Here is a 25,115-nt window from a genome sequence, read left to right on the forward strand (position 1 = left end):
ACGTTTCATCAGAGAAAGATGTGGCTTGAAGTGTGATATAAAAATACCTACAATATTATATGAAGACAATGCTGCATGCATAGCTCAATTAAAAGGAGGCTTCATAAAAAGAGATAGAACGAAGCACATTTCACCGAAGTTATTCTTCACACATGATCTCCAGAAGAATGGTGATATTGATGTACAACAAATTCATTCAAGTGACAATCCTGCAGATTTGTTCACCAAATCTTTGCCCATTTCAACTCTTGAGAAGATGATATTCAAGATTGGAATGTGAAAACTCCGACATCTTAATTTTGGTCTTATTCGGGGGGAGTAAAATACGCGTTGTACTTTTTTTTCCCTTAACCAAAGTTTTGTCCCATTGGGTTTTCCTGGCAACGTTTTTAATGAGGCAGCTCTCAAAGCGTAGTACTAGATATGTGTAATCTTTTTCCCATTAGGACTTTTTTCCCACAAGTGCTTTTTCCTAAGCGTTTTAACGCGCACATCATCTATTAAATTGGACATCCGCTTGAGTGTTGTAAATATTATAATATAATGTATGTCCATTTTGTTTACTTGGAGACCAAGTTGATAACTTGGCCACCAAGTATATACCTTGGCCACAAAGTTTTATGACTTGGCCAACAAGTCTTTTTCCTATTTTATATAGGAGTTCGTTTGTATCATAACAGAACAGAAGCAATATACAACTAAAATCAGTAGAAAGAAAAGTAATAGTACTACTGTTCCCTCTCTCTCTCTGTGCCTTTTGCCTATTAATTTGAGTTAGTTTTATTTTATAACACTAAGCTAGCTCTTAGAAAAAGGAGATTTATTTGAGAAGATAAAAGGAATAACAAAATCCTAACTACTAGCTAAAGAGGTGGTCAAAGCGGTAATCTAGTCACAGTAAACCAGTAGTTCACTTGTGCTCCAATAATGAGTGCTTGTAATTTTTATGGGTGTTGGGCTGAAAAGAGATGAAAAAGACGGTTTCAGTTGTAAAGTAATAGTGAAGGAGTATGATTTTGTATAGCGGTGCTATGGTGGAGATCCATAGTCATGGCGGTGGTGAAAATAATTAAAATAATTTTATAAAGCTAACACGTCGAGTAATTTTTCGATTGTTAAAAGAATGGCAAATATGTGCCTATTTTAACAAGGTTTGGCCATAAAAATTTCAAATACAAAACCCTCCGGAGTTGGCACTGGACAATTAACCGAGCGCTTGGTCTCCTTTCAGGTCTAAGTTCGAAAGCATGAAGCAAACAATTTCGAGGCTTACCTGACTTTGGGAAAACCGAATTAACCGCGCGCACTTGCGAAAGTCCTTGCCGAGACTTCGTGCACCCCCGGGATTAGTCGGGGCTCAAAGAGACTCGGACACCCGGTGCTTAATCAAAAAAAAAATTTCAAATACAATTTGAAGTTGAATTTAGGAATTCCAAAAATAAGAAAAAATTATTTTTAAATTTTTTTTACTTTTTTCACAATCGAAACAACTACATTTCAATAAAAAATATAATTTTAAAAATTATGGCCAATTACAACTTTAACTCCAAAATTTTAAAAAAAAAAGTGAATTTTTTTTTTTGGTTTGTGTGGCCAAACGCCTACTTAAGTGGTCATTGCTACCGTAGCTTGAAAAAAGAAGCAAAAATCTCCAAAACATCACTAAAATCTTGCCACGTTTACATAAAAGCCTCCATAAGCTTAATTAGAGTAACTCTCCATTTTCCTTCACTGCTTCACTCTCACAGTAGAGAGATGGCTTCTACTTCTACAGCTTACATGGCTACCACTACTACTTTCACTTCTAATCTTCATAATCAAATCAAACAAAACCCCTTTTTTCCAAATAATTATAAAAATTTGTTCCACCCCTTTTCTCCTAGAAAAAATCTCAAGCACCCAAACTTCTTTAAGTTTCCTAAAATGACTCTCTCAAATGACTATGTGGGTATAGGTAGTTTCAACCCCACAAGAACAAATTACAGTACTTCTAAGTTTTACAAAAGGATGGATTCTTGTTTGGTTATTCCTCCACCAAAAGGTAAAAAACCCAAAGCTATAATCAAATTTGTTGGTGGTGCTTTTATTGGAGCTGTTCCTGAAGTTTCTTACAGGTTAGATAAGTTGTAATTTCTTGAACTTTGTGGAATTTGACATTAAGGGTGTGTTTGGTATGAAGGAATCCTAGAAAATGTTTTCTTGGAAAATAAGTGTGTTTCTTTTTAATTTTCTAGTGTCTGGTAAATAAGCAAAAATATCATCGAGAGCATTTATATATAATTTAGCGAAACACTATGGAGTGGTCAGTGGGCAGGAGACAATGAACTTAGAATGTTACGTGTGGAACTTGTTTGCATTTTTCTCGTTGTTTTTCTAGAGAAAATGTTTTCCAAAATTTTTGACCAACAAAATATTGGAAAAATGGAGAACTCCATACCAAACACACCCTAAAGGTTTAATCTTTTCTTGATTTTTGTAGAATTCGCATTGAGGGTGTGTTTGGTATGAAGGAATCCTAGAAAATGTTTTCTTGGAAAATATTAAGTGTGTTTCTTCTTTATTTTTTAGTGTTTGGTAATTAAGCAAAAATATCGTCAAGAGCATTTATATATAATTTGGCAAAACACTAAGTGGGGAGGAGACAATGAACTTAGAATGTTAAGTATGGAATTTGTTTGCATTTTTCTCGTTTATAAGGAACTTGTTTTCCCAAAATTTTGACCAACAAAATATCGGAAAATTGAAGAACTCCATACCAAACACACCCTGAAGGTTTAATCTTTTCTTTATTTTGGTTTTTTTGGGTTGTTGTTGTTAACAGTTATTTACTGGAGAATTTGGCGAGAGAAGGGTATCTGATAATTTGTGTGCCATACAATGTGACATTTGATCATGCCCAAGTGGCAAGACAGGTATTTGAGAGATTTCATGCTTGTTTCGACTCAATTTTAGCATCAGGATTGCCTGATGCTGGCCTTTCTGCTGATGAGATTGTTGATTTGCCACTCTACTCAGTTGGCCACAGGTAATTACTGTTGAATTACTCTTATTTCCTATTGTGTTTCTTAATATTTTTTACCACGGGCTTGTTATTTTTAGGGATAATTACATTTTTGGATCGCTCAAAAGAATAATAGCCAACAGATGTAGAGGTTTTGTGTATTAAGTATAAATATACATATTGTATACACAAAATATACGTATAATATACATAATCAGTGTATATGTTTTGTATGTGACCATAGTTATTTTTGGCCGACGGTCCAAAAATGAAAAAAACCCTTATTTTAATGGGTTACTCAGTAATTTGTAAATCGATTTTCAATTGAAGGCTTCAGCATACTTCTTTTTGTGTGTATAAGTGGGTCTAATGGAGCTCAGTTTGAATTGGATTTGCTTAATCTGCCTTGTTTCAAATGCATTAACATTTTTTTGTGTACTCTTTTTTCTTTAAATTGCTAGATTTACCTGACTAAGATGTCTGTTTTCTTTCTTCTTTTTTTCGTTTCGTTTTTGGTACCGTGCATTTTGCAGTAATGGTGCTCTTATTCAAGCGCTTGTAGGAAGTTATTTTTGTGAGAAGATACCAAAGGTTTAGTGTTTCACCTCTGGCTCACAGTTCAAAGAAATGAATGCCTTTACTGAGTCCATTTTTATGTCTGTCGTGCAGGCTAATGTTATAATATCATACAATAATAGGCCAGCGTCAGAGGCAGTGCCATATTTTGAGCAGGTTATTTGTTCATTTCTTACATAATATGTGGTGATTCCAACATTCTAAATTTGTCCAGCTATATTGTCTTCACTTAATTTCTCATGATTCATCTTCTATCTAGGGACAATATGCACTCCGTTATAGCTTGAGGAGGAGACGTTGTACCCAAATTGATTTTTTCTTTTAGTTTGTTCCCTTTATCCTGCTTTGGTTCCTATAGTATTGAACCCCCGTTGTGTTGCATATTTTAGGATTTGATGGAACTTTCATGGTGTTTACGGTTAAATCGTTTTGTCACTATTTCCGTCAAATCTAATGAACATAAATTGTTAAATTTTTAACGCATCTAGACATGTTAACTTTTGACAAACTTAAAGGACCAAAACTGTACAGTGCCTTAAGGGACTATTTTGAACTAACTCTCAAACATAAGGGACCATTTTTGTCATTTTCTCCGTCATTGCTTGTGTATAGTGATTCAGCTTTTCATTTCCGCTGTTATGTGTCCCTTTCCAAACATATGATATCTCATAATCTTAATGGTATAGTTACGCCTGGTTCATTTTTCGAGGTCAAGGTAATTTTTTTTTTTTTAAAAAGAAATCCTTAACCCTGTTCACCTTCTTGTATGCAGTCTCATCAGCTAAAGACCATTCCATCTCTTTAGGCAATTGGCATTTGCATAAGCTAGCTTTAGCTTGATGCTTCTGAACATCCCTCTTCGTATTTTATGGTTCGTTGCAGTAATTCCGCATGAATGTTCTTTGCCCTTGAAAACAATGGCCCACAAGAAAATTCTGAAAGGAGTAGGACTTTGTGAGTGCTTCAGATGTTGGATAATTAGTAACATCAATTAGTAGTCTAGTTGCTTACCTGTACAAACACATAAACATCTCTTCTAACTTACCGTGTACTAACAATAGTTATAGTAGTATTTAAGAAAACATAGATAAAAATAATCATAATAATAAGTTCTCAAATTAGTAACAAAATATTTAATCTAGGGAAGAACCTATCCCTTTGTGAGGAGCCATATTTGGGTGAAGTTGATAATATGAATTTGGTGAATGCATTTATCGCGGTTAGCTGCCATCTGCCATCTGCAAATAGAATAGGCAATCGGATTCTTGCGACAATTTGTTTTTTCTAGAATCTTCTTGTCTTGCTTTTATTTTCTCCGTAGAAAATTTTGCTACCAAATTGCATCATTTCTTGAAGTTTTGATCCCATATTGCAGTTGGGTCTTCTTGTTGGCCAGATGGTGCCTGTTGTATCTCCAGTGTATTCAATGGCTCAATCGGCTTCAGGTAGATTAATCTAACTGCTTCATCTATTATTTCTTGTTCCCCCTAGAAACTATAGCTATGCCAATTGCTATTTCCCATATGCAGCAATCTTGCATGCAACTGCTACTCCATCTACCTAATTTATATTTATGGAGCTTAAGAATAAAATGTTCAAATTGATTGAGACTGATGCAAAGTGTATAAAATTTGTCTGAGTTATTGAGGAGGTGGATACTTAGTAGAAAGATGTACATGATTCAATATTTTGTTATGAGTTTAAATTGTTTGAGGAGGAAATTTGTCATTTCGAGAAATAGGTGAAGTTTTTTCGAACAAAAAAAGGAAATTAGGTCAAATTTATTAGGACATGGGAATATTATTTAAGTTCTCCTTTCCTACTTTGCTTACTACAGTCTTGTGTTTGCTACTGTCTCCTCCTTTCTATTTTTCTCCTGCAATTTGACTAGCACGTGTTGTATACCAGTTAATTTTAGAAAACTATATATGTTTCGAGCCATTTGGTGCCAAATTACAAGAGATCTCACTTTTACCTTTTTTGATGTTCCACTTTTTTCCGAGGATCAAGTTCTACTTCCTTTAAAAGTGACTATTGGATGTTCAGATATACTCCTTTTTGATCAAGCAAAAGTAAAATATCCTTCTAGTGAAGGTCAGGTATGTGCAGAGGGTTTTAGGCCAAGTCCAATTTGTTTCTCCACAAGCTTAAATGCCACGTTTTCAATAAAATTGACCTATCATGACTGAGAAACTTCATAAGAAGTTTTAAATAACTTTGCACATTAATATATGCGGAAGAATTTAAACATCCAACTCAAAATATGAAGGCACCAAATGAAGTAACCCAAGACGTTTATAAACCCTTTAGGTGGTCTTTATATACCCGAAGTGGAACACTGCATTAACTCTTGTTTTTTAATCAGCGAGTGAAGTACTTCATAACTCAATGCCTTCCAGTAAGTGTAACCTGATTTTGGATTCACAAGTGAATTTAATGTGTTGAGTTTGGTAAATTTGGATCTAATTTCATGTAAAAGAATCTGAATATCCAACCCACAACATAAAGCACTGAGCACTAGGCAGAACCCAAGAGCTTTCTATACCCTTTTAGATTATATGCCTGATTGGAACACCTCAATGAGAATGAGAATAGAGAAGGAAACTTCATTTAATTCTACCATCTTTATGCCAAAATTTTGAACAGCATTATTTATGAAACTAGAGCCAAGACAATCAAGATGATCAAGAAAAACAAGGCTGTTGTTCTGTTGAAGTCATACCCTGATGACATATACATAACTGTAAGTTCCAAGCTATCAGCAAGAAGCTTCTTGAGACACTCAGATCCATACCCTCTTTAAATAACACACTTCTTCATGATTTTGTTTTAGCTTTTTGCAAAGGTAAAGTGATGTATAAGAGTTGCCAGATGCTGTAATGCTGGAAATAAGGGGTGGAATGGAGGGTATAATGTATGATATGAAATTTTATTAGTTAGTCTAGTCAACAACAATCTTGCATGTGCTTGATCAAGAGCTTCAATGAGTCATCTTCACTGTCTTTATATGACCTAATCATTGCTTTTTTTTTTTTTTTGCTGGCTTTGAACAGGAAATTTGTCGATTTCACTGCGATGATATTCGCCCTATTTCTTGCATTTTGTTATACTTGTTTTGTTGTCCCTTTTCAGTGGAGTCTCCTTTTCTGCTAAGTTTTTTCATCATTATAATCAATTTCTTCTCGTCAATAATTTGTAGGAGATGCGTTGAGGGTGTTACTTGATACAGCTGGAACAGTCATCCCTGACTATGATCCAGAAACAGTTGTTTCATTGACTAAATTTGCCGATCAATTGCCTTCGGTATTTGGCGAGGTATGTGCTAGCCAGCAATTTGGATGGATATTTCAATCGTCTCCCTTGCATGTTCTTGCTGTTTTGCGAATATTATATACCTTGCTGAATCTCACTTTCTTGATGCATATTATATGAACTTTAAGCACATTATCTTTTTGGTCCTAGCTATCTGCTCTAATGAATTGTTGCTTCTTTTAGCTTGCTCAAGGGATATCAGAGTTCAAGCCAAGACCCTCTGAAAATCTTGAGTGTTTCAAAAACGCATACAATGTCAAGCGTACACTGCTGGTATTCATATTATTGTTTTATCATCCGCAAAAATAGTTTGATTGGAAGTCAATGTCAGTTTTGATGGGTTTGAACTATTATTTCAGGTGAAGTTTGACCTTGACTCAATTGATGAGACAGATCGGCTTGAAGAGGCATTAAAGCCTCGCGTAGAATCTTATGGTGGAAAAGTTGAGAAAATCGCATTAACGGGTAACCACATCACACCATGTGTACAGGTAACTTGCACATTCTTGCAAGATTTGCTTTGTTCATTTGTTTAAACAGCTACAGAAATAAGGAGGATTCTACTTCAACCTTAGCGATTAGGTGCATGGTTTGGCTTAATTTTCAAGCTGAAATTTTTACCACTTAATGACAATGGGAACTTCCATTAATCATACTGATATAGAAAATGAAAATTGCTCATGCATTGTAACAAGAAACTGAAAGCCCTTTATATAACGAACTTTGCATTATTCGTTCATTTTCATAGAAACACAATGTGAATCTTTGTTTTCGTGATCAGGAACCAAAATGGAAAGTAGGAGCTGTATACACTCCAGCAGACGCTGTTGCTCAAGTTGTTAAGACTATTTCGTTAAATGACACTAAGGGCCTATGTACAACCATTGTCAATTGGTTCAGTTGTCTTGAGGAGTAATCTTTGGCCACTTCAGCTGAAATCCTGAATTGTTTTGAAATGTTGCTACCTGTATAAACATGGAATTCTCTCATGCACAATGTATAGCTCGACAATGCAGAAAACTACACATATATCATCACAGTAGCATCAAAATAGTACAGTTAAACCTCGTCGCTCTCCCTTTGGAAAAGGGAAAAGAAAAGTGATCTCTATACAACGTTGAAAATGTTTACCAGTAGTTTATCTTTAAATCTCTTGATCATATATGAAAATACTTTTATTATTATTAATTGAGGTATGAATTTTTTTGGAAAATTCTTCTGTGGTTTTGAAGAATGATGGTCTTGAGCTCAATATATAAGTGATTTAGTACGGTCTTTACATCATTTTAGCTCAAATGCTTGTGAGAATTCAAATCTTGTAACTTTCTCAACTTTAATATATATCTAAAATTTCAATATATAAACGTAAATCTTTTATTGGTGGTATTACAAAATGAGAAAATTTCATAAATATACAATTGAGTCATTTACATCGCAAAAAAATAGCTTAAAATTTACATTACAAAGCTCTAACCCAAAACTCCCCTCTCTCTCCACTGTCGCCTCCTTTTTCGTTTTTTTTTTTTTTTTGGTTGGAGTTCACCATTGTCTCCTTTTTTTAAAAAAATTTTTTAGATTTTTTTAATAGAGTATTATAATCATATACCCATACACACCTATATACAATATTATACAACATTATAATCCATATACTCATATATAATATTATACAAAATTTATAATCCATATACCCATATACATTCATATACACCTATAAACAAATATTATACACCCATATACAATATTACAACCCTTATATCCATAAAAACACATATACACCCGTATGCAATATTATACACCCATATACATTCATATATAATATTATACACCCATATACAATATTATAACTCATATATCCATATACATACATATACACTCATATACAATATTATACAGTAGAATACACCCATATACAATATTATACAATAGTATAACCCATATATCCATATACACCCATATACAATATTATACACTCATATACACTAATATACACCCATATATAGTCATCGTCGGAGTTCCGTTCTCCGGCGTATACACCCATATACATCGACATACACTCATATACACCCATATACAGTCATCACCGGAGTTTCCGTTCTCCGGCGAACTCCAACACCATCACCAGAACCAACTGTTTAAACATCAAAGATCCAGTGTGACAGAAGGAGAGGGGAACTTAAAAAAAAAAAAAAAAGTGAGAAGGAGAGAGGAAGAAGAAGAAGAAGAAGTGAGAAATCCACTAAATACCGGTAAACAATGTATCAATCTTGGATAATAGTGTATAAGAGATGTTTATACACCCATATATACTATTATAGAAGAACAAGAAGAAGAATTCCACCAAATACATATAAACGATGTATCAATCTTGTATAATAGTGTATAAAGGTGTTTATACACGCCTATACGCTATTAAACAATATTATACAAATGAATCGTATTAATGGAGCTTCACGTGTTCTTCTTCTTCCTTGAACTTCTTTTGAAATTTAACTCAAATCTGCTCCAAATCACTTCAAATTTAAGTTTTGAACTCTTGTTGATGTTTCCAATCAATTAGAACAACACCCAATCAAGTTTCCAAGCAAACCCAGCAACACTTATTTCAAAAATAATCTCAAATTTCACATCTGAGTTTAACTTTCAAACTCAAAATCTATGATACGGCTCAAACTTAAAGCTTAAGCTCTTCAATGGAGTTTTCTTTTTAATCAATCAAATTTCAAATATGAGAAACTTGAGCTCCATCAATGGAGGTTTTCTGATTTTTTTTCAGTAGCATATAAGATTCAGGGAAAATTTTAAACAACTGGAATAGTGGAGATCTTCACAAAAAGACATGGATACGGGGCGAGGGAGATGGCTGCAAATGAGATTTTGGAGTGAAGTCCTCTGAAGCTTAGATGCAACAGCCGTAGAATTGTTGGGCTTAGAGAAGGAAAGAAAGTTTAAGTTACACGCAAAGTGAGTCAAATAGTGTAAGAAAGTAAAATATGGGCCTAATTTGGTAGCATTGTTGCCCAATTGATATACAGTGTAATTAATCCTTACAAAATCCTTCATTTTGTTTATCTCATTACATGGCCTCATAGGACAAGTACCAATAACAAATTTTGATTTTACTTAGGCCATGGATTTTTATTTTTTTTTCATGTGTTCAATTGTTTATAATTTTACTCTTATTTGAGTTCTCCTGAAATGATAGATATTTGTGCTCAATGTTTTCTCATAAATATAAATATTTAATTAAGGAAATTGTTGGAAACTCATATTTTCTTAACTAAATGGCTAATACGTCACCAAAAACAAATCGGAAAGACGTAAATCAACTATTTTTAAGAGGGCAATTCGCTTCTTTTGGGGTGGTATTTAAATTTTGCCCCTCATATTTGTGGTCTTTAAATTTTGCCCTTCGGCTAAAATCTATAGGTTCCTGGTTCGAACCCCCGCTCACAAAAATTTAAAAAAAAATTACAAAGCGTTAGGTAGTTTAAATTTATTTATCCATAAATGGAGACTTTTAGTTATGTTTAATTAAAAGTCTGCCGGAGGGGGCAGGCTTTGCCTTGAGGCATATTTTTTTTAACTTTTCAAGGTAAACTTTTAGTAATGCCTTAACTAAAAGTGTGCCCCAACTAAAAAAAGTGTGCCCCATAAGGCGTAAGTTTTCCAAGCGCATAGCCTAAAGTTTGCCTTATAAGGCAAAGTTTAAATTTTATTATGTCCCCTCCGGCAGACTTCGCCTTGAGGCATATATATATATATATATATTTTATTTTTTTTTTTATTTTTTTTTTTTTACTTTTTAAGGTAAACTTTTAGTTATGCCTTAACTAAAAAGTATGCCCCAAAGACATAACTAAAAGTATGCCCCAAAGACATAACTAAAAGTATGCCCATAAAGCGGAACTTTTCCTTAAGGCATAACTTAAACTTTCCCTTATAAGGCAAAGTCTATGCCTTAAGGAAAAGTTCTGGTTTTATGGGGCATAATTTTGTTATGCCTTAACTAAAATTCCCCCCCAAGGCATAACTAAACTATGTCTTAGGAAAAATTTCGCCTTATGGGGCGGACTTTTAGTTATGCGCCTGCCCTAAGCATAACTTTAGCTTTTCCTTAAAGATTGTATGCCGATCCGCATACACTCCCCGATCTGCCTTGCGAATTTTTTTTTTTTTTTTTGCTTCGAGCGGGGGTTCGAACCCAAAACTTCATATATTCGCCCACCTTTCCAAGTTAAGCGCACAACTTAAAGACCACAAATATGAGGGGCAAAATTTAAAGACCATAAATTTGAGGGGCAAAATTTAAACACCACCCCAAAAGAAGGGCAATCCGCGCAAAAAAATGTTTTTAAGAAAAGAGAAAATCAACAATTCATATCCTGACCCTCTTAGGTGGGCCCAGCCCATGGTTCTCAAGAACTAAATTAGCCCATGGGTCAAAATATCCGGGAGATTTGCACAAATAGGATCATTCAAAAGCAGTATTTAGCTTTTGTTCCCGTTTAAGAAATTTGTGCAAAAGTAACTTTGGCGCTAAGAATTGAATTTCGCTTAACAAGTAATGCTGGCAGGGCAATGTGTATTTTATTTATCTTTAAATTGTTCACAAGATATGTCGGATTTGTAAAACTTACCTTGTTCACGAGTTATCTTTGGCGGGGAATGACTTTAGTACAATCTTCGTTACACCTGTCTTTAAATTGTTCTCACGCTTTGCCTGTTGGTTTGTATTGTTCAACTTTTTCACTAATCCTTTCGCACTGATAAGACTTGATACTATTTTCATTCTATTAATCTTGTTAAATTGTTCACAAGTCTTGCTAGATGAACACTGTTCAATTATTCCTAAGTGTTGTCGAACAAGCAAGATTTTGTACCGTCTTCATTTTACTTATCATGTTCAACTATTCACAAATTTTATCGAATTGGCAAAACTTGCCTATGCTGTTCAGTTGTTCGTATCTCTAATTAAATAGTTTTCTTTTTCTAACTCATGATTTATCTCACTGTCCTCAACTTACAAGTTAGGAGATAGAAGCGGTCATTTGCCGCATAACCTAGTTTTGTAAAAGTTTTTAAAACAGGTATAAAAGTTAAATACTAATCCTCAAAAGGGATCCTGGATGCAAATTCTTGAAAAAGACCAGACTTGGAAAAACAATTGTCTTCGTTCACCTTTAGACTACGCCATACTTGATTAAGTTTTTTCTATTTGCCATACATATTTGCCTGTACTCGGAAATGAACATGTCCCTAAGTTTTTATAGCTAGTTTTCGCAGATAAATTGATTCACTTTATTTCTATTTTCTAAAAAGGTAATCAAGTTGACTCTTAAAAGAAAAGGCTCAGGAAAAAATCATCTGTAAAAAGAAACTTAATAATGCTCAACTTGACTTGTGTATTGTAAAATGAGAGCACACTTCCAACAATAACCATGAAAACTCAGCCCCAAGCTAAGGCTGTTGTGTTTGACATGGAAATGATATATATATATCTACAGAAAGACTACTTTGCTTATCAAGGTGAATTTTCAGCAGACGTGCTGCTACAAGCTTCTTTCCCTATGCACCACACTCGACTCCGGCTTGGTGTTGCAGTTACGGAACTTACCTTTGATTCACCAAACTCAATGTCTGACATATCAGAAGCATTGGTACGACGAGAATCATAAGATCGTCCATCGGTTTTATTCATCTGATCAATCAACGAATGCCTTACACGAATAGGTACAGGACTATCTGACAATCCTGGAATTCTTACACCAGGAAGGTGGCATGAAGCCGCGGGAGAATTGGGATTGCTCAAAATGTCTTCTTGCAGAATTTCGCCTATCCTAGTTAGGATACTGAATGCCAAGTTCAATAGAACCCGAGAATATGCTTCAAGAATTGAACACCCCACATCCTACAATGGTAAGAGAAGAACAAACGAAAATCAAGAACACATCAAGCGGCTATGAAATACAATGACTCGTTTCGAGTCCTGATATTCTAAGCACAGCATACACAGCTCATAGCACTAGGGAAATACAATATAAGCTAAGGAACAACTCCAAAGCATAGCAATTAACTGTGTCCGGTAATTATTGACAAGTATATCTTTATACTTTGGTTTGTTTGGACCATTTGTTGAAATCCCTAATAAAAAGCAGCATGACAAAAGCCGAAACTAGGGGTGTGTTTGGTATGAAGGAAAATGTTTTTCATAATGTTTTCTTGGAAAACAAGTGGGTTTTTTACTTATTTTCTAGTGTTTGGTAAGAAAGTAAAAAAAATATTATCCCAAGAGCATTTATATGTAATCTAGCAAAACACTATGGAGTCGGATGGGGTGAGGAATGGGGGTGGGATGGTCAAAGGGGTGGGGGCTGGGGGGGTTGGGTGGGTGGGGAGAGACAAGGAACTTGGAATGTCACCTATGGAAATTGTTTTCATGTTCCTCATTTTCAAGAAACTTGCCCTATATAAAATGTTTTGAAAACATTTTGACCAACCAAACATGGGAATGTTTCTGACCTCCCGGGCCCACACCGTCTGATCCATACTGTAAGAACAGAATGGATACAAAAAATTCAACATGCAGATCACAGGCGTGATAGCTTTATCAACAGAAAGATTCTAGTTTTCTTTTAAATTACAGAAGAACAGTTTCCTCATCTGAGAACCACCATTCATGTTTTATTCCTCCCCACTATTTTTTTTTTTTTTTTTAAGAATCTCGAGAACTGAAACAAAAATAAAGTAATGTGTATCAAAAGACTCTCCTTTCCATATTAATTCTATCTTATGGATGTAACTAGCGGGAAATAATTTTACCTTGCCATATTGGATCTTTGTGACATTGAGGAATGTCTGAGGAAGGTTTGGATATTTAATCTTGAGTTGCTGCAGAAGAGATTCTGCTCTGCTCAATAACACCTCTGTCTTGTCCAGTTCAGATATAGAATCTTTTAAGAAAGACCAAGATGTTCGTGCGGGAGATTTTCCACATGCATGTTCTTCTATTTTCTCTTTCCATGCAAGTACTGCAGCCTCCAATCTGTTAACAGCTTCAAGGGCATCGTGTTCAGATTTTATGTTAAGGGAATTGAGCCTCACATCCGCGGATGTTGATTCTGCATTCAGGATCCTGTAAAGGTCCTCCCCTAGACTTGTCCTGCCAGACTGTTTAGAGTAAATTGATCTTGTTACTCGGTTCATATGAATAAAGAAGAGATATGCACAAATATACATATAATATACATAATCAGTGTATATGTTTTGTACATTTTGGCTAGCGCCCGTAATTAATTTTGGCCCACGGGACAAAAAAGAAAAAAGCCAAATAAAGAAATACGTTGCAGAAAATAACTTCAGTGGCATAGCTCACTTGCCTTTGGAAGTGCATCTTTAATGATTGTTGGAACAGGCATTTCAGACAAGACATTTTCGTTGATAGCTGTAGCTGCTTTGAATATTTGATTCACCAATTTGCCTTGATTCAACAATTTGTTTCTTTCAGGGTCAGAGAGCCCAGTTATGGGTACCTGGGGTGATGGAAGCCACCACCTTTTGCTCTCCCCAGCACTTCTGCTTCTTCCTTCTGCTCGGCTACCCACTTCCGTATACCAAAACTCAGTATTAACCATTGAATCCAAAGCTTCCTAGACATTTCAAGAAATTCAGAATTAGAACCAAATTAATGTAAAAAAGGGTCCACTTTAGGATTAAAGCGACCACCTACAAGAAGCATGGAGTCCAACTTTTGAAGCGCTGGAAGATTCATATGGATGTCTGCACGAGCTTTTGGAGTCATGATCTGGTCCAACAGAAAGTCGAACTTAGCATTAACATTTACTAATAATGAGAAACTAAAGAGATACATTTAGTGAACGGCTAAAAGTCGCAGATACCTCCAATTTCTGGCCATTAGAACCATTTTGTTTAGCAGGAACCAACTCAATCATATGGTTCGTAGGAGAGAGCAACCACTCCATTTCTCTCTTCCATTTCCTCTTCCCATCCTCTGCAAGTGGCTCCAATTTCCAGAGCTCTCCAAACACTGATGCTGCAAATCCAGTAAAAGTATGTCAAATCAGGAGGAAAAGGAGCAGTAAAGTGGGGAAAACAGATCAAGAATTGTAGAACTTCCGAGCTCCATGCAAATCTCTGTCACATCATACTTCCGTAATACTATGTATGTTTTCATTACTCATTTGGAGTATTATTTAGTCTCATCAGCATAAATTCCAATCTGCTGCATCCAAACTGCAGCAAACTTGTAACTAGACACAGCTCATAAATCCTTACTCTTAATCAGATTTCAGATTGTAAAATTAATGCCAGTTTTACTTGATACTACAGCATTGAATCTTCATGTTTTATAGATAGCTCAGATCTTGGCTGCTGAAATATCTTCTCAACAAAGGAAGTTGTTGCTGCATTTTATTAGACCTTTTCTTTTCGTTTCTGATAGCGTTGGTGTCCAGGCTGTTAATAGAGATATTTTGTTGGCCCTTTAGACATTTTAGTTGTAACATAATCAAAGAGGTAGGCAAGGCAATACTTGAGAACTTAACCAAATTAGCAATTCCCTACTACCTGCAAGATTTGTAATGGCATTTGACAGTGCTAATGCAGTGGAAACCCCCTTGGTTCCACCAGTCACATCCTCCCCGAGTAACAACTTGGCAAATTTTTCTTTCATTGTTTCGACATCTGAAAACTGGGTTGTATAAGCAGGTTTTTCTTTTACATAGTAATGTTGCGGACTTGGCGCAAAATCCCACTCATCATCCCTCTTCATCATTGTTGTCCAGTGAGAAGAGAAAGATCCAAAAGCATTATTGCTGGAACTGCTGCTTGAGTCATCATCATCAAAGGAATCCGTAACACCTCCACCTCTGCTAGTGACACTCTGATTGTCATACAGCTGACTGTTCAAAATACTTTCGAGGCCATCATATGTTGTAATTCCTGAGAGTTATATTAAATTTAGTATTCAGATTATGCTTAAACCTTGTTGGTGTGTTTTCAAAGAAACTTTTACGGTATCAAAAAAGTAGTAATCAGATGTTGCACAAATATGACGCTGCCAGCATATTTTAATTTGCAAGTATGTGCTTCTTTGTTAAGTATGGGATATATAAAAAAATAAAAAAAATGATCAGCTCAATGAACAAATTGTCAAATTACTCCTTGACAAGAAGTACGATCACTGGTTCTAAATCTATGTCCCTTTCTGAATGGTAAACCAATAAAACATCATTACAGATCTAGATCTTCAAAGAAGATCAATTATTGAAGCAGACAATTCCGACTTTACTGTTGAATATTATTTATCTTTTATCTATACTCGTAAGAAATAAAGATGACTAGACATGTATATCAGTTAGCTCTACAATTCTCTTATTCAAAGCTGGTTACCCTCAAAATAGTAGAAACAAATGTCATGAACTGAAAAGCGAATTCCCGAAGTAGCAGTTAATACGAATAAAAACCTAATAATTTCACATAAGGAAAGCCAGGTGTTGCATGAATTTATAGTACGAAGCTTTTAGTTTCAAAGAACTACTAGAGTCAGGTCCACCATTTTACCAAGCATATCTTAGTTGTAAATAAGAACCAGGAAACTACTATTGATTTCTTCCATGGAGAGCTTAGCGTAAATCACTACCACATATACTTATATCTATGTAATACATACACCATTGTAAAGTATTCCTCTCCTTTTCATCTATGAAAGTCTTAAAATGAAAAGTAGAAAATTTCAAAGCATAGTTCCTTCCATGTGACTTATGTGACAATTTCAAGCCATTGATTCCCAGCATTTGGGTTGTTAATTTACTGAAAGTACAGCATCCACCAAATAACTAACATGGCAATGTCCAGATTCAAGAAACATGTGCTACACAGAAGTCAAATAATTACACTTTATATGTAGAAAAACAAGGTGGTTAGTAAATGTCAGATTCACAATCTAAATACTAGCATTCACTTACAAAAAATATTTGGCATTTGCCCCTGATTTTGTGCTAAACTATCCATAAAGATGACTAAGATGTCATTAACTTTATTAACTACATATGTTGCAAAATTACAAAGCAGAACTAAATAGGAAATTACCCCAATTTAGAAAAAACCATTGAGTTCATGCACTTAAATAAACATGTTCCCAGCTTAAGTACTTCAATAACATGAACATTAATTTTTTATTCACTATGAAATGCAATTACTAGATACAGTACTTGGCATTAATTCTGTCATCTACAGCTTTCTTTTTAAAAAATAGGTAAAATATTTCTGTCTTGTACAGTTTTCTGAAAGAAGCATTAAAATCTGTAGGACATTATAATTTTGAAGAGTCCACTTCAAATTATGGTCCTAGAATGGAAGGACACCAATGGTCACTACCTTCCCACTGACATAAACGTGACCAAACTTAAGTATGTCATGGTCAAAATAAATATGCTTTAAAATGGAGGGCCATATCACAAGAGCATTGATGTAACATGGACCCAACACTCACAGCTTCTTTACAATTGCTCTCTCATTATGAACCCCAAAAATGGAAAACACCTACATGGTCCTTGTACTACATGCCCAATTTATAGCTTTAGGCCCCTTCAATTTTCTTTTGAGATGCAGTATTATAGTAACTAATCTATGTGTTAAGGGTCGTTTGGTTGTTGGTTAGGAAGGAAATTTTGTCAAAACCAGCATAATTAGTACCATGTTTTGGCACCATTTTAGTTGCTATGCATAAAATTCGGCATAACACATACGGTGTTCCGTTACCAGTTTATAACCCCGCATAACTAAAAAAATATGTATAAGTTATGTCACTCAATTCATGTATAATTTTATACAGGATAGAAGATGGAATAACTATACATGAATAACTAAACCAGCGTAACTGATCCCTGTATTACTAATACCTGCATAACTCTAACCAGCAACCAAACGGCCCCTAAGTACATTACCAACAAATAGCAAACATAGGAATGTTAATTTACTACATTTTGTATGACCAACTAAGCCCACACCTAAAAACAATCCAGCAGAGAAAACACTAGAGATTGTTGGAGCAACATTTTGGGGAAATTTTACCCAAGCCAACCGACATTCCATACGACCCTAACAACTACGCCTAAATCAAAAACAAGTTGGAATCGGCCATACATGAAATCTCGATTTCCACATCACTCCAAATAATAAACAAGAATGCTTTTTTTTTTAATGACATGGGAACCCGCAGCCGCTACCCTTCGGGTGCGCATAGGAAAACCCAGCTCTTGTGCAATAAACAAGAATACTTCTAACTAGTAATAAGAGAATAAATAAGCTTACTCTGATTTTCATCAAAGTCAATGCTAAGCTCTCTATCTCTTGTACAGCAGGCAAGTCTGCTCTTCATGATTACCATTTTTGCCAATCTAAGGGACCAAAATGCACTTCAGGTAAAACTGGGAATTATCTCAAAAAGATGCTGTTCAACAACCACCTCTAATAACCAAAACAGTAAAAAATGTCAGATGAAGTTCAATGTGACAAGACATGGCAAAATACAATTAATGCTACTGTTACATTTGGAAAATAAGGCAAAAAGTCAATAAACCAATATTTAAAACCCTCAAACTGTCATTATTATGATACTTTGGAGTAAAAGTTAACTCTAATCTTATCCCCACAAAGAAGTGGATTATGAAAATAAAGACACATAAATATTCAAGAACTCACACAATTAACCAAACCCTTCATCAAAATTTGCTCTTTTTTTTTCTTTTTTCCAAAGCTAGGAAATTGATTGTTCCACATACCCATTTAAGAATTTTGGTGAAACTTTTTTTATGACATGTTTAGTTACATGTAGCTCTCAACAAGTCAATTTTAGCTAAACTACACTGTCCATTTTCCCATCCTAGCCTGCCCAAAAAAACAGACAGAAATAAAAAAGTAGTAACAGATCCAAAAACCAATTACAACAGAATATCATATATAGTCCGTAAAAATAAAGAATTGTTATAACAATAATAATAATTAGTGGTCCCAGTTTTACAAGGCTCAAAAATACTCTCTCAAAATCTGTGAGTGTAGAGTCCATCATGGTCTCGAGTCTTGAAATACTTATTTAAAAGTCAAAAAATCTGAAAAAAGGAACCTACTTTTTTTTTTTACTACTTTAAAAGTAGTTCATCATTATTTTAAAGAAAAATATAAGGATTAAAGGGGGGTAAAAAGAGAACCTTTTTGTGTAATAAAGGAGGCCTTTTTCTGATGAAAAAGTCGCAAAAAGATTTGGATAGTGTCAGAAGCTTCAAATTTATTATCTTTAAGGGGATTTTTCACAGATGTTCAAAATCAAAACCAAAACAGAAAATCAGAATAATAAAAAAACTTGAAAAAAATAATAATAGCAAAGTAGGAGCTCATTCATCTAAAATTAACAGAAAGGCAAGATAAAATAACTGGAGCAAAAAAAAAAACCATTGTGGGCACCGACAAATTTGGAGCTGATTAAGGAATTTAGTGTGCTTTATGCTAAACAAACAGATTTTTTTTTTTTTTTGGTCCTTTTGTGTTGAAAATAAAACATGTCTGGTTTAACATAAAATGAAGAATGAAAGAAAGAAGGAGAAATGGGAGTGAGAACAAGAACAGACCTTTTTATTTGATCAAATGAAGAGCTTCATTCATTTATCATCTGTGAAGAATAGAAAAAAAAATGGGTGTCATTCAAAAAGAGCTGCATTTATAGAGATGTGTTTTTTTTTTTTTTGGTTCTGGTGAAAATGGTGAAAAATGAAGGTGTGAAACAGTGTGTGTAGACAAAGAATAAAAGTGGGGAAAAGAAAAGAATGCAGAGCAGAGAAGACAAGATTGGAGGAAAATGGGGGTATTAAAGAAGAAGGTGCAGAAAATGCAGTAGTAGACAGAGATTAGATATATAGTGTGTGACAAGTGAGGTGAGAGAGTGGGTAGACAGAATAATGTATTTTTAGTGTAACTGATTTTTAAGTCAAGACAAGAGTAGATAGATTTAAAATAAATTAAGTCAAGAATAAAAATAAAAGAATCCATGGGAGTTTGGACACGGTGGCACAGGGGTACTTTGATTTAATAGGAGGTTTAAAATATTAATTTGACTTATATTATACTTTCTCTGTTTCAATTTATGTGAATCTTTTACTATTTAGAGAGTTTACGAGGTGCTTCTTTGACCATATTTTTTCCAATATTTTTCTTAATTATTTAAATTATAAATTATCATGATTTATAATACTTTTTATGTAGTTTCTAAATATATAAATTTTATTTTTATAAATTTGAAAAATTTATGTCAAAATTTACGGTCAAAGTTATAAAGTTTGACTTTCGTACTCCGAAAAGGTTCACATAAATTGAAACATAGGGAGTATATACTAGTAGCAATTATGATAGTAAAAAAGTAGTACTTGAGCCGATGTCTATCAGAAAAAACTTTTCTACCTCCCATGAAGAGCTAAGATTTGCGTATATTTTAACCTCGCGAGACCCCATTATGAGATCACACTGGTATGTTGTTGTTGTGAAGTAAAAAAGTAGTCCTACTAAATTACTAGGTAAAATTAGTTTGATAGAAAAACTAAAATAAAAAAGATTTAAAAGTTGAAGGGTTTAATTATTAAAATGTTTAAACAAATGTGGAAGTAATATAAAAGTAAAATTATATAAAATCTAGAACATTTTTAAAATACATGTTAATTTGAACAAAGAGATTAATAGCATGTTTGACCAAGATTCTAATAATCTAAATATTTTTAAACCTTTTTTTTTTTTTTTTTGCTAGAAGTGTTTTTCAAAGAAATACTATTAGATTGTAGTTGGTCAATCATTTTGAAAAAACACTTTTGCAATATTTAGTTATTAATGCTAGGTCAAAATACAAAAGCGTTTTTTTTTAATTATTATTTTCACTTTTGAAAAATAGTTTCTACTGCTACACAAAATCTCATTTATTTTTCCTTAATAGCTTTATTCAAGCATATCAACTCCCTAAAATAAACACTTCGAACTTTTCAGAGGCCCGGCCAAACAAAATAATATACGATCAGAACTGACCTACCCTATATGGGGATAAAGGAACCAGTGAATTATCTTTTTGCAAGGATGGGACCTTTGTGAAATGAAAAACAAATCTAATTTATTTTCTTCATATATTTAGAGAAAAGGAGAAAAGGTAATCAAGTGGCTAATGCTAAATCTAAACAAATGGAGCAATAACAACAATAACATACTCAGTGGAATTTGGGGACATCAGAATGTTCGCATCTACCCCTATTTTTATGAACAGAGAGGTTGTTTCCAAAAGACCCTGACTTAAAAGAAAAGAAATGAAAATAGATGAAAGGAAAGGAAAATAACATAAAAGGAATTTGACGCAGATATCAAAAAAATATGATAAGATAATAGCAAGATACAAGCAAATGCATAATAGATAGCAATACATATCGAAGAATAAGAAACTACGTGGTTATTAAATAATACTACTAATAAGGGTGCGTGGGGAGGAGGCTAGTCCATACCTTTCCCACCTAAAGTGCGACACCATTCATCTACTTTCTACTCTTCCACCCTAATCTCGACCTCTATATCTTCTTATTTAGGGTCATGTCCTCAGTAAGCTGAAGTTGTGCCATGCTTGTCTAATCACCTCCCCCACTTCTTCTTCGGCTTACCTTTACCTCTCTTAACTCATGCTATAGTCAACCTCTCACACCTCCTTACTGGCGCATCTTCACACCTTGTCTTCACATGTCCGAACCGTCTCAGTCTTGCTTCCCTCATTTTGTCCGCAACGGAGGCCACTCCACCTTGTCGGTATAACGTCGTTCCTAGTCATATCTCTCCTAGTATGCCCAGTGGCGAAGCCACATAGATCCGAGGTTGTTCATCCGAACCCCCTTCAGCCAAAAAAATACTGTTTTTACATGGTTTAAATTATTTTTTATGTCTATATAGTAGATGTTGAACCCCTTAGACTTCTTCGTATGTTTACTTTTTTATATTTTGAACCCCCTTAGTGAAAATCTTGGCTCTGCCACTAAGTATGCCCATACATCTATCTGAGCATCCTCATCTCATCTACATTCATCTTCTAAACATGATCGTTTTTTATTGGCCAACACTATGCTCCATACAACAAAGTTGGTCTAACCACATTTCTGTAGAACTTACCTTTAAGCTTTGGTGGTCTCACAAAACCGGAAGCAAGCCTCCATTTCACCTGCCCTCTTCCGATACGATATGCGGCATCCTCATCAATCTCCCCCGTCTCCTTGAATTTTGGACCCAAAATACTTGAAGCTCTCTCTTGAATACAACAAAATTTTGTTTAGGTCCAAACAAATTGAGATTAATTTCATGCATTTTATTGATCATGTTTTTATTTAAATTCATTTCAAATCAATATCGTATAATATAAAAATAAGAATAAATATAAATGCAATAATATTACTATTATATCCGCTTAGTACTAGTACCACTTGTATTTTGGACTTTTGTACCCATGTATTTTATAATAATTTCCCCACCTTATGTGGCTAGCTATTACGACATGGACTCTTCAGAACTATCCACAATAAAATAAGAGTGTTTGGGTTAGCTATGGTAAATAGTTTATAAGCATTGCATGCTTGATAAGTAATTTTAAGTGTTAAAAATAATTTTATAAATAAGTTGGTATATATTTGAATACAAGTATTGAAACTGAATAAGTACGTAATTAATGTGTTTGATATAAAAAAGAAGTGTTAAGAAATTGTTCTTATGTTAAAATGATTAAAATACCCTCTCTCTTCTTTAAATAATTATAAATTTACAAGTGTTTTTGTAAAAAAAATGATGAACGACGGGTACAACATGAAGAGTAAGTTAGGGGTCTTGTTTTTAAAAATATATTGATTTCAAAAATTAAGCAAGCCGGGACTTTTCACGCTGTTAAAATGATCGAGAGAATGGACTTCTCCGTAATGTAATGTAAATGTAATATTGAGACAAAGTCCAGTTCCCCAAAAAATACTTAAAATATACTTCCTCCGTTCACTTTTACTTGTCCATTTGGGACTTTTCACGCTGTTTAAGAAATAATAAATAGAGTACATAATTTACCAATGTACCCATATTAATTGATGCATATTTTTATTGGATTTGAAAAATGATTTGAAGTGAGTAATTAATATTATGGGTAAAACAAGAAAAAATAAATTGTCTTCTCTTGATATGCTAAAAGTGACAAGTAAAAGTGAAAATCTATTTTTAGAATATTGGACAAGTAAAAGTGAACGGAGGGAGTAATAATAAAAAACTTGACTGAACTAAAAGTATTTATGTGCTGAAAATTCATAAATTAGGAGTAGCATCCTCCGTAGGGGTTGCTACAAGTTTTTGAAAAAGAGTAACCGGGCTTCTTTGAAGTAATAAGACTATTCAAATTCCAATATTCGTGGAGAAAGAATCGTAATAAATGTAAAGAAGAGGCATCTTTTACCCAATAGCGAAGAGTTTGAACCAAGATTTCCAGATGAACGGGGTAGGGTATTAGTATATGTAATACATAATTTAGATGTGAATTGTCCTCTAAAAAAGGAAATGTTGAATGAATTGATCGTAAATTATGAGATTTGAAAATCTTTTTGCCTTCGAAAGAAGATATTAATCGTAGAGAAAATGTAATCTACTTCAAATGGCTATCCTCAAGTCTCTTTCGAAACATCACCTATGATAGTAACAAACTATCGCTAAACATAAAGCTTAGTTTAGGGTTGACCAACTTATGACTTTTGAACATGTTTTTCGTTCTATCTTTCATATAACTATTAAATAAAATAAAAACCTCATCCAATTTATTATTAAGAGAATAGGAAACTATTTTTTCGTTGATCACGTCATCCTTTTTCTCTTGTACGATTATTTCAATTTAAAGTGCCAATAATTTTTACTTATCGAAAAGGAATACCTTTTTAATTTTTTGTTTTTTGTTTTTTTAAGAAGTTATAAACGCTTGTTGTAATACTAACTTAACCTTTACTTAGCATGACTAGCATGACACTTGATAGTTATGAATAAAAATGAATTACCAATGCTTAAAAAATAAAATCGAGTCAATCATATACTCCAACATACAATGACATTGCCAACAAATAATAATCAATTACAGAAATAAATTATAATATTTTTAACTTAATGTGCAATAATACTGCCCCCATTAAAAAAATCATGTTTATTCATTGAAAAGTTAACTTAGCAATCACTTTCCTAATGGTAAATAAGATGATGATGATGAAGTGTGATGTGACAAAACTTGGTGGAAGTATTCAAAAATCTGAAATATAGTACTACCTACTTCAGTTATTGGATGGGAGCCGCTTCCTCCTTTCCCTTTCACAAATCATAATTTCCATGAGCCACTGTCCCCAAATCCACACAATTTGTTTTTTATTTTTTCCATTAATAATATAAGCAATTTTTTTATAGATAATTTCATAAAATTGTTATTTATTAGTATAAATTAGTTTAGGTTAAAATTCTAATTTACATGATAATTTAGATCAATGATATTCTTGAAATCTTGTCTCAAAATCTTAATTAAAACTTCTATCCTTTCTATACAAAGCATGATTTCTTCTAGGGTCTTCAGCCTGCACCAGGAAAACACCTTACTCCGTGGGAAGGCAATGTTGATTAGATAATTTTCTATTTACTGTGAAACTAAGAAATATTATATATTCACATATTTTTTTTGGGGCCGGTTGGTTGGTACTGGCATTAGAATTAGCAGGAAATTGCTTCCAAATAAATTACCAAATAAATCAGTCCACCTGAAGCCCTTTCCTCCATCGCTCTCACCCATATGATCTACTAAAGTAGATCGGTATTGACCATATAATAAAAGCAGATTTGGTTCATAGAGTCTCAAAAACATGAGAACTCCAACCTGTCCGATGCTTCTTCGGCCAAATATGATATACAAGTGGCACCTTTTTATGATTACGAATCACTCTTTGATGAGTTGAGAAGTAAAATATATGCCACGTGGATGACATTTGTCTTAGCCAAATTAAAAATCCTGTATGACTATTTGTCTCGTAAATACCCCAAAATACTACCCTTGATAAAATGAATTTTTTCGCCATGAACTAGTCTGTCGATCAAATTTACCCTTAGAATAGTATGGCATAAATAATTTACTCTGATAATAAAT

At 33.9% G+C, this 25,115-nt stretch overlaps 2 protein-coding genes across 2 annotated transcripts; one reads left to right on the forward strand and one right to left on the reverse strand.

Annotated features, from left to right (window-relative positions):
* The first annotated feature begins 1,675 nt into the window (after positions 1-1,675).
* On the forward strand, positions 1,676-8,102 carry LOC132030007 (uncharacterized). The gene is made up of 9 exons (XM_059419467.1): positions 1,676-2,114; positions 2,822-3,025; positions 3,535-3,592; positions 3,671-3,733; positions 4,953-5,022; positions 6,777-6,892; positions 7,073-7,162; positions 7,249-7,380; positions 7,671-8,102. Exons 1-9 carry the CDS (start codon positions 1,756-1,758, stop codon positions 7,803-7,805), a joined length of 1,227 nt encoding a protein of 408 aa, XP_059275450.1. The 5' UTR covers positions 1,676-1,755; the 3' UTR covers positions 7,806-8,102.
* A 4,155-nt stretch (positions 8,103-12,257) lies between these two features.
* Positions 12,258-19,845, reverse strand: LOC132030008 (rop guanine nucleotide exchange factor 14-like). Its single transcript, XM_059419468.1, has 8 exons — positions 19,537-19,845; positions 18,224-18,379; positions 15,476-15,850; positions 14,788-14,942; positions 14,619-14,693; positions 14,269-14,538; positions 13,712-14,059; positions 12,258-12,800 (listed from the first exon to the last, which is right to left on the reverse strand). The coding sequence occupies exons 2-8, from the start codon at positions 18,297-18,299 to the stop codon at positions 12,414-12,416; spliced, it is 1,686 nt and encodes a 561-aa protein (XP_059275451.1). The 5' UTR covers positions 18,300-18,379; positions 19,537-19,845; the 3' UTR covers positions 12,258-12,413.
* Between the last annotated feature and the right edge of the window lie 5,270 nt (positions 19,846-25,115).

Source organism: Lycium ferocissimum, chromosome 9, assembly GCF_029784015.1.
Source record: "Lycium ferocissimum isolate CSIRO_LF1 chromosome 9, AGI_CSIRO_Lferr_CH_V1, whole genome shotgun sequence".
In the NCBI taxonomy this organism is placed as follows: Eukaryota; Viridiplantae; Streptophyta; class Magnoliopsida; order Solanales; family Solanaceae; genus Lycium; species Lycium ferocissimum.

Excerpts from the sequence above, each read along its gene's own strand:
- LOC132030007 (XM_059419467.1), top strand. The coding sequence starts at position 1,756 with ATGGCTTCTACTTCTACAGCTTACATGGCTACCACTACTACTTTCACT. Across the intron at positions 3,026-3,534 it reads CTCTACTCAGTTGGCCACAG|TAATGGTGCTCTTATTCAAG; the intron begins GTAATTACTGTT and ends TGCATTTTGCAG. Across the intron at positions 3,734-4,952 it reads CAGTGCCATATTTTGAGCAG|TTGGGTCTTCTTGTTGGCCA; the intron begins GTTATTTGTTCA and ends CCCATATTGCAG.
- LOC132030008 (XM_059419468.1), bottom strand. The coding sequence starts at position 18,299 with ATGGTAATCATGAAGAGCAGACTTGCCTGCTGTACAAGAGATAGAGAG. Across the intron at positions 15,851-18,223 it reads TGACTTTGATGAAAATCAGA|GAATTACAACATATGATGGC; the intron begins GTAAGCTTATTT and ends TATAACTCTCAG. Across the intron at positions 14,060-14,268 it reads TTAAAGATGCACTTCCAAAG|TCTGGCAGGACAAGTCTAGG; the intron begins GCAAGTGAGCTA and ends TACTCTAAACAG.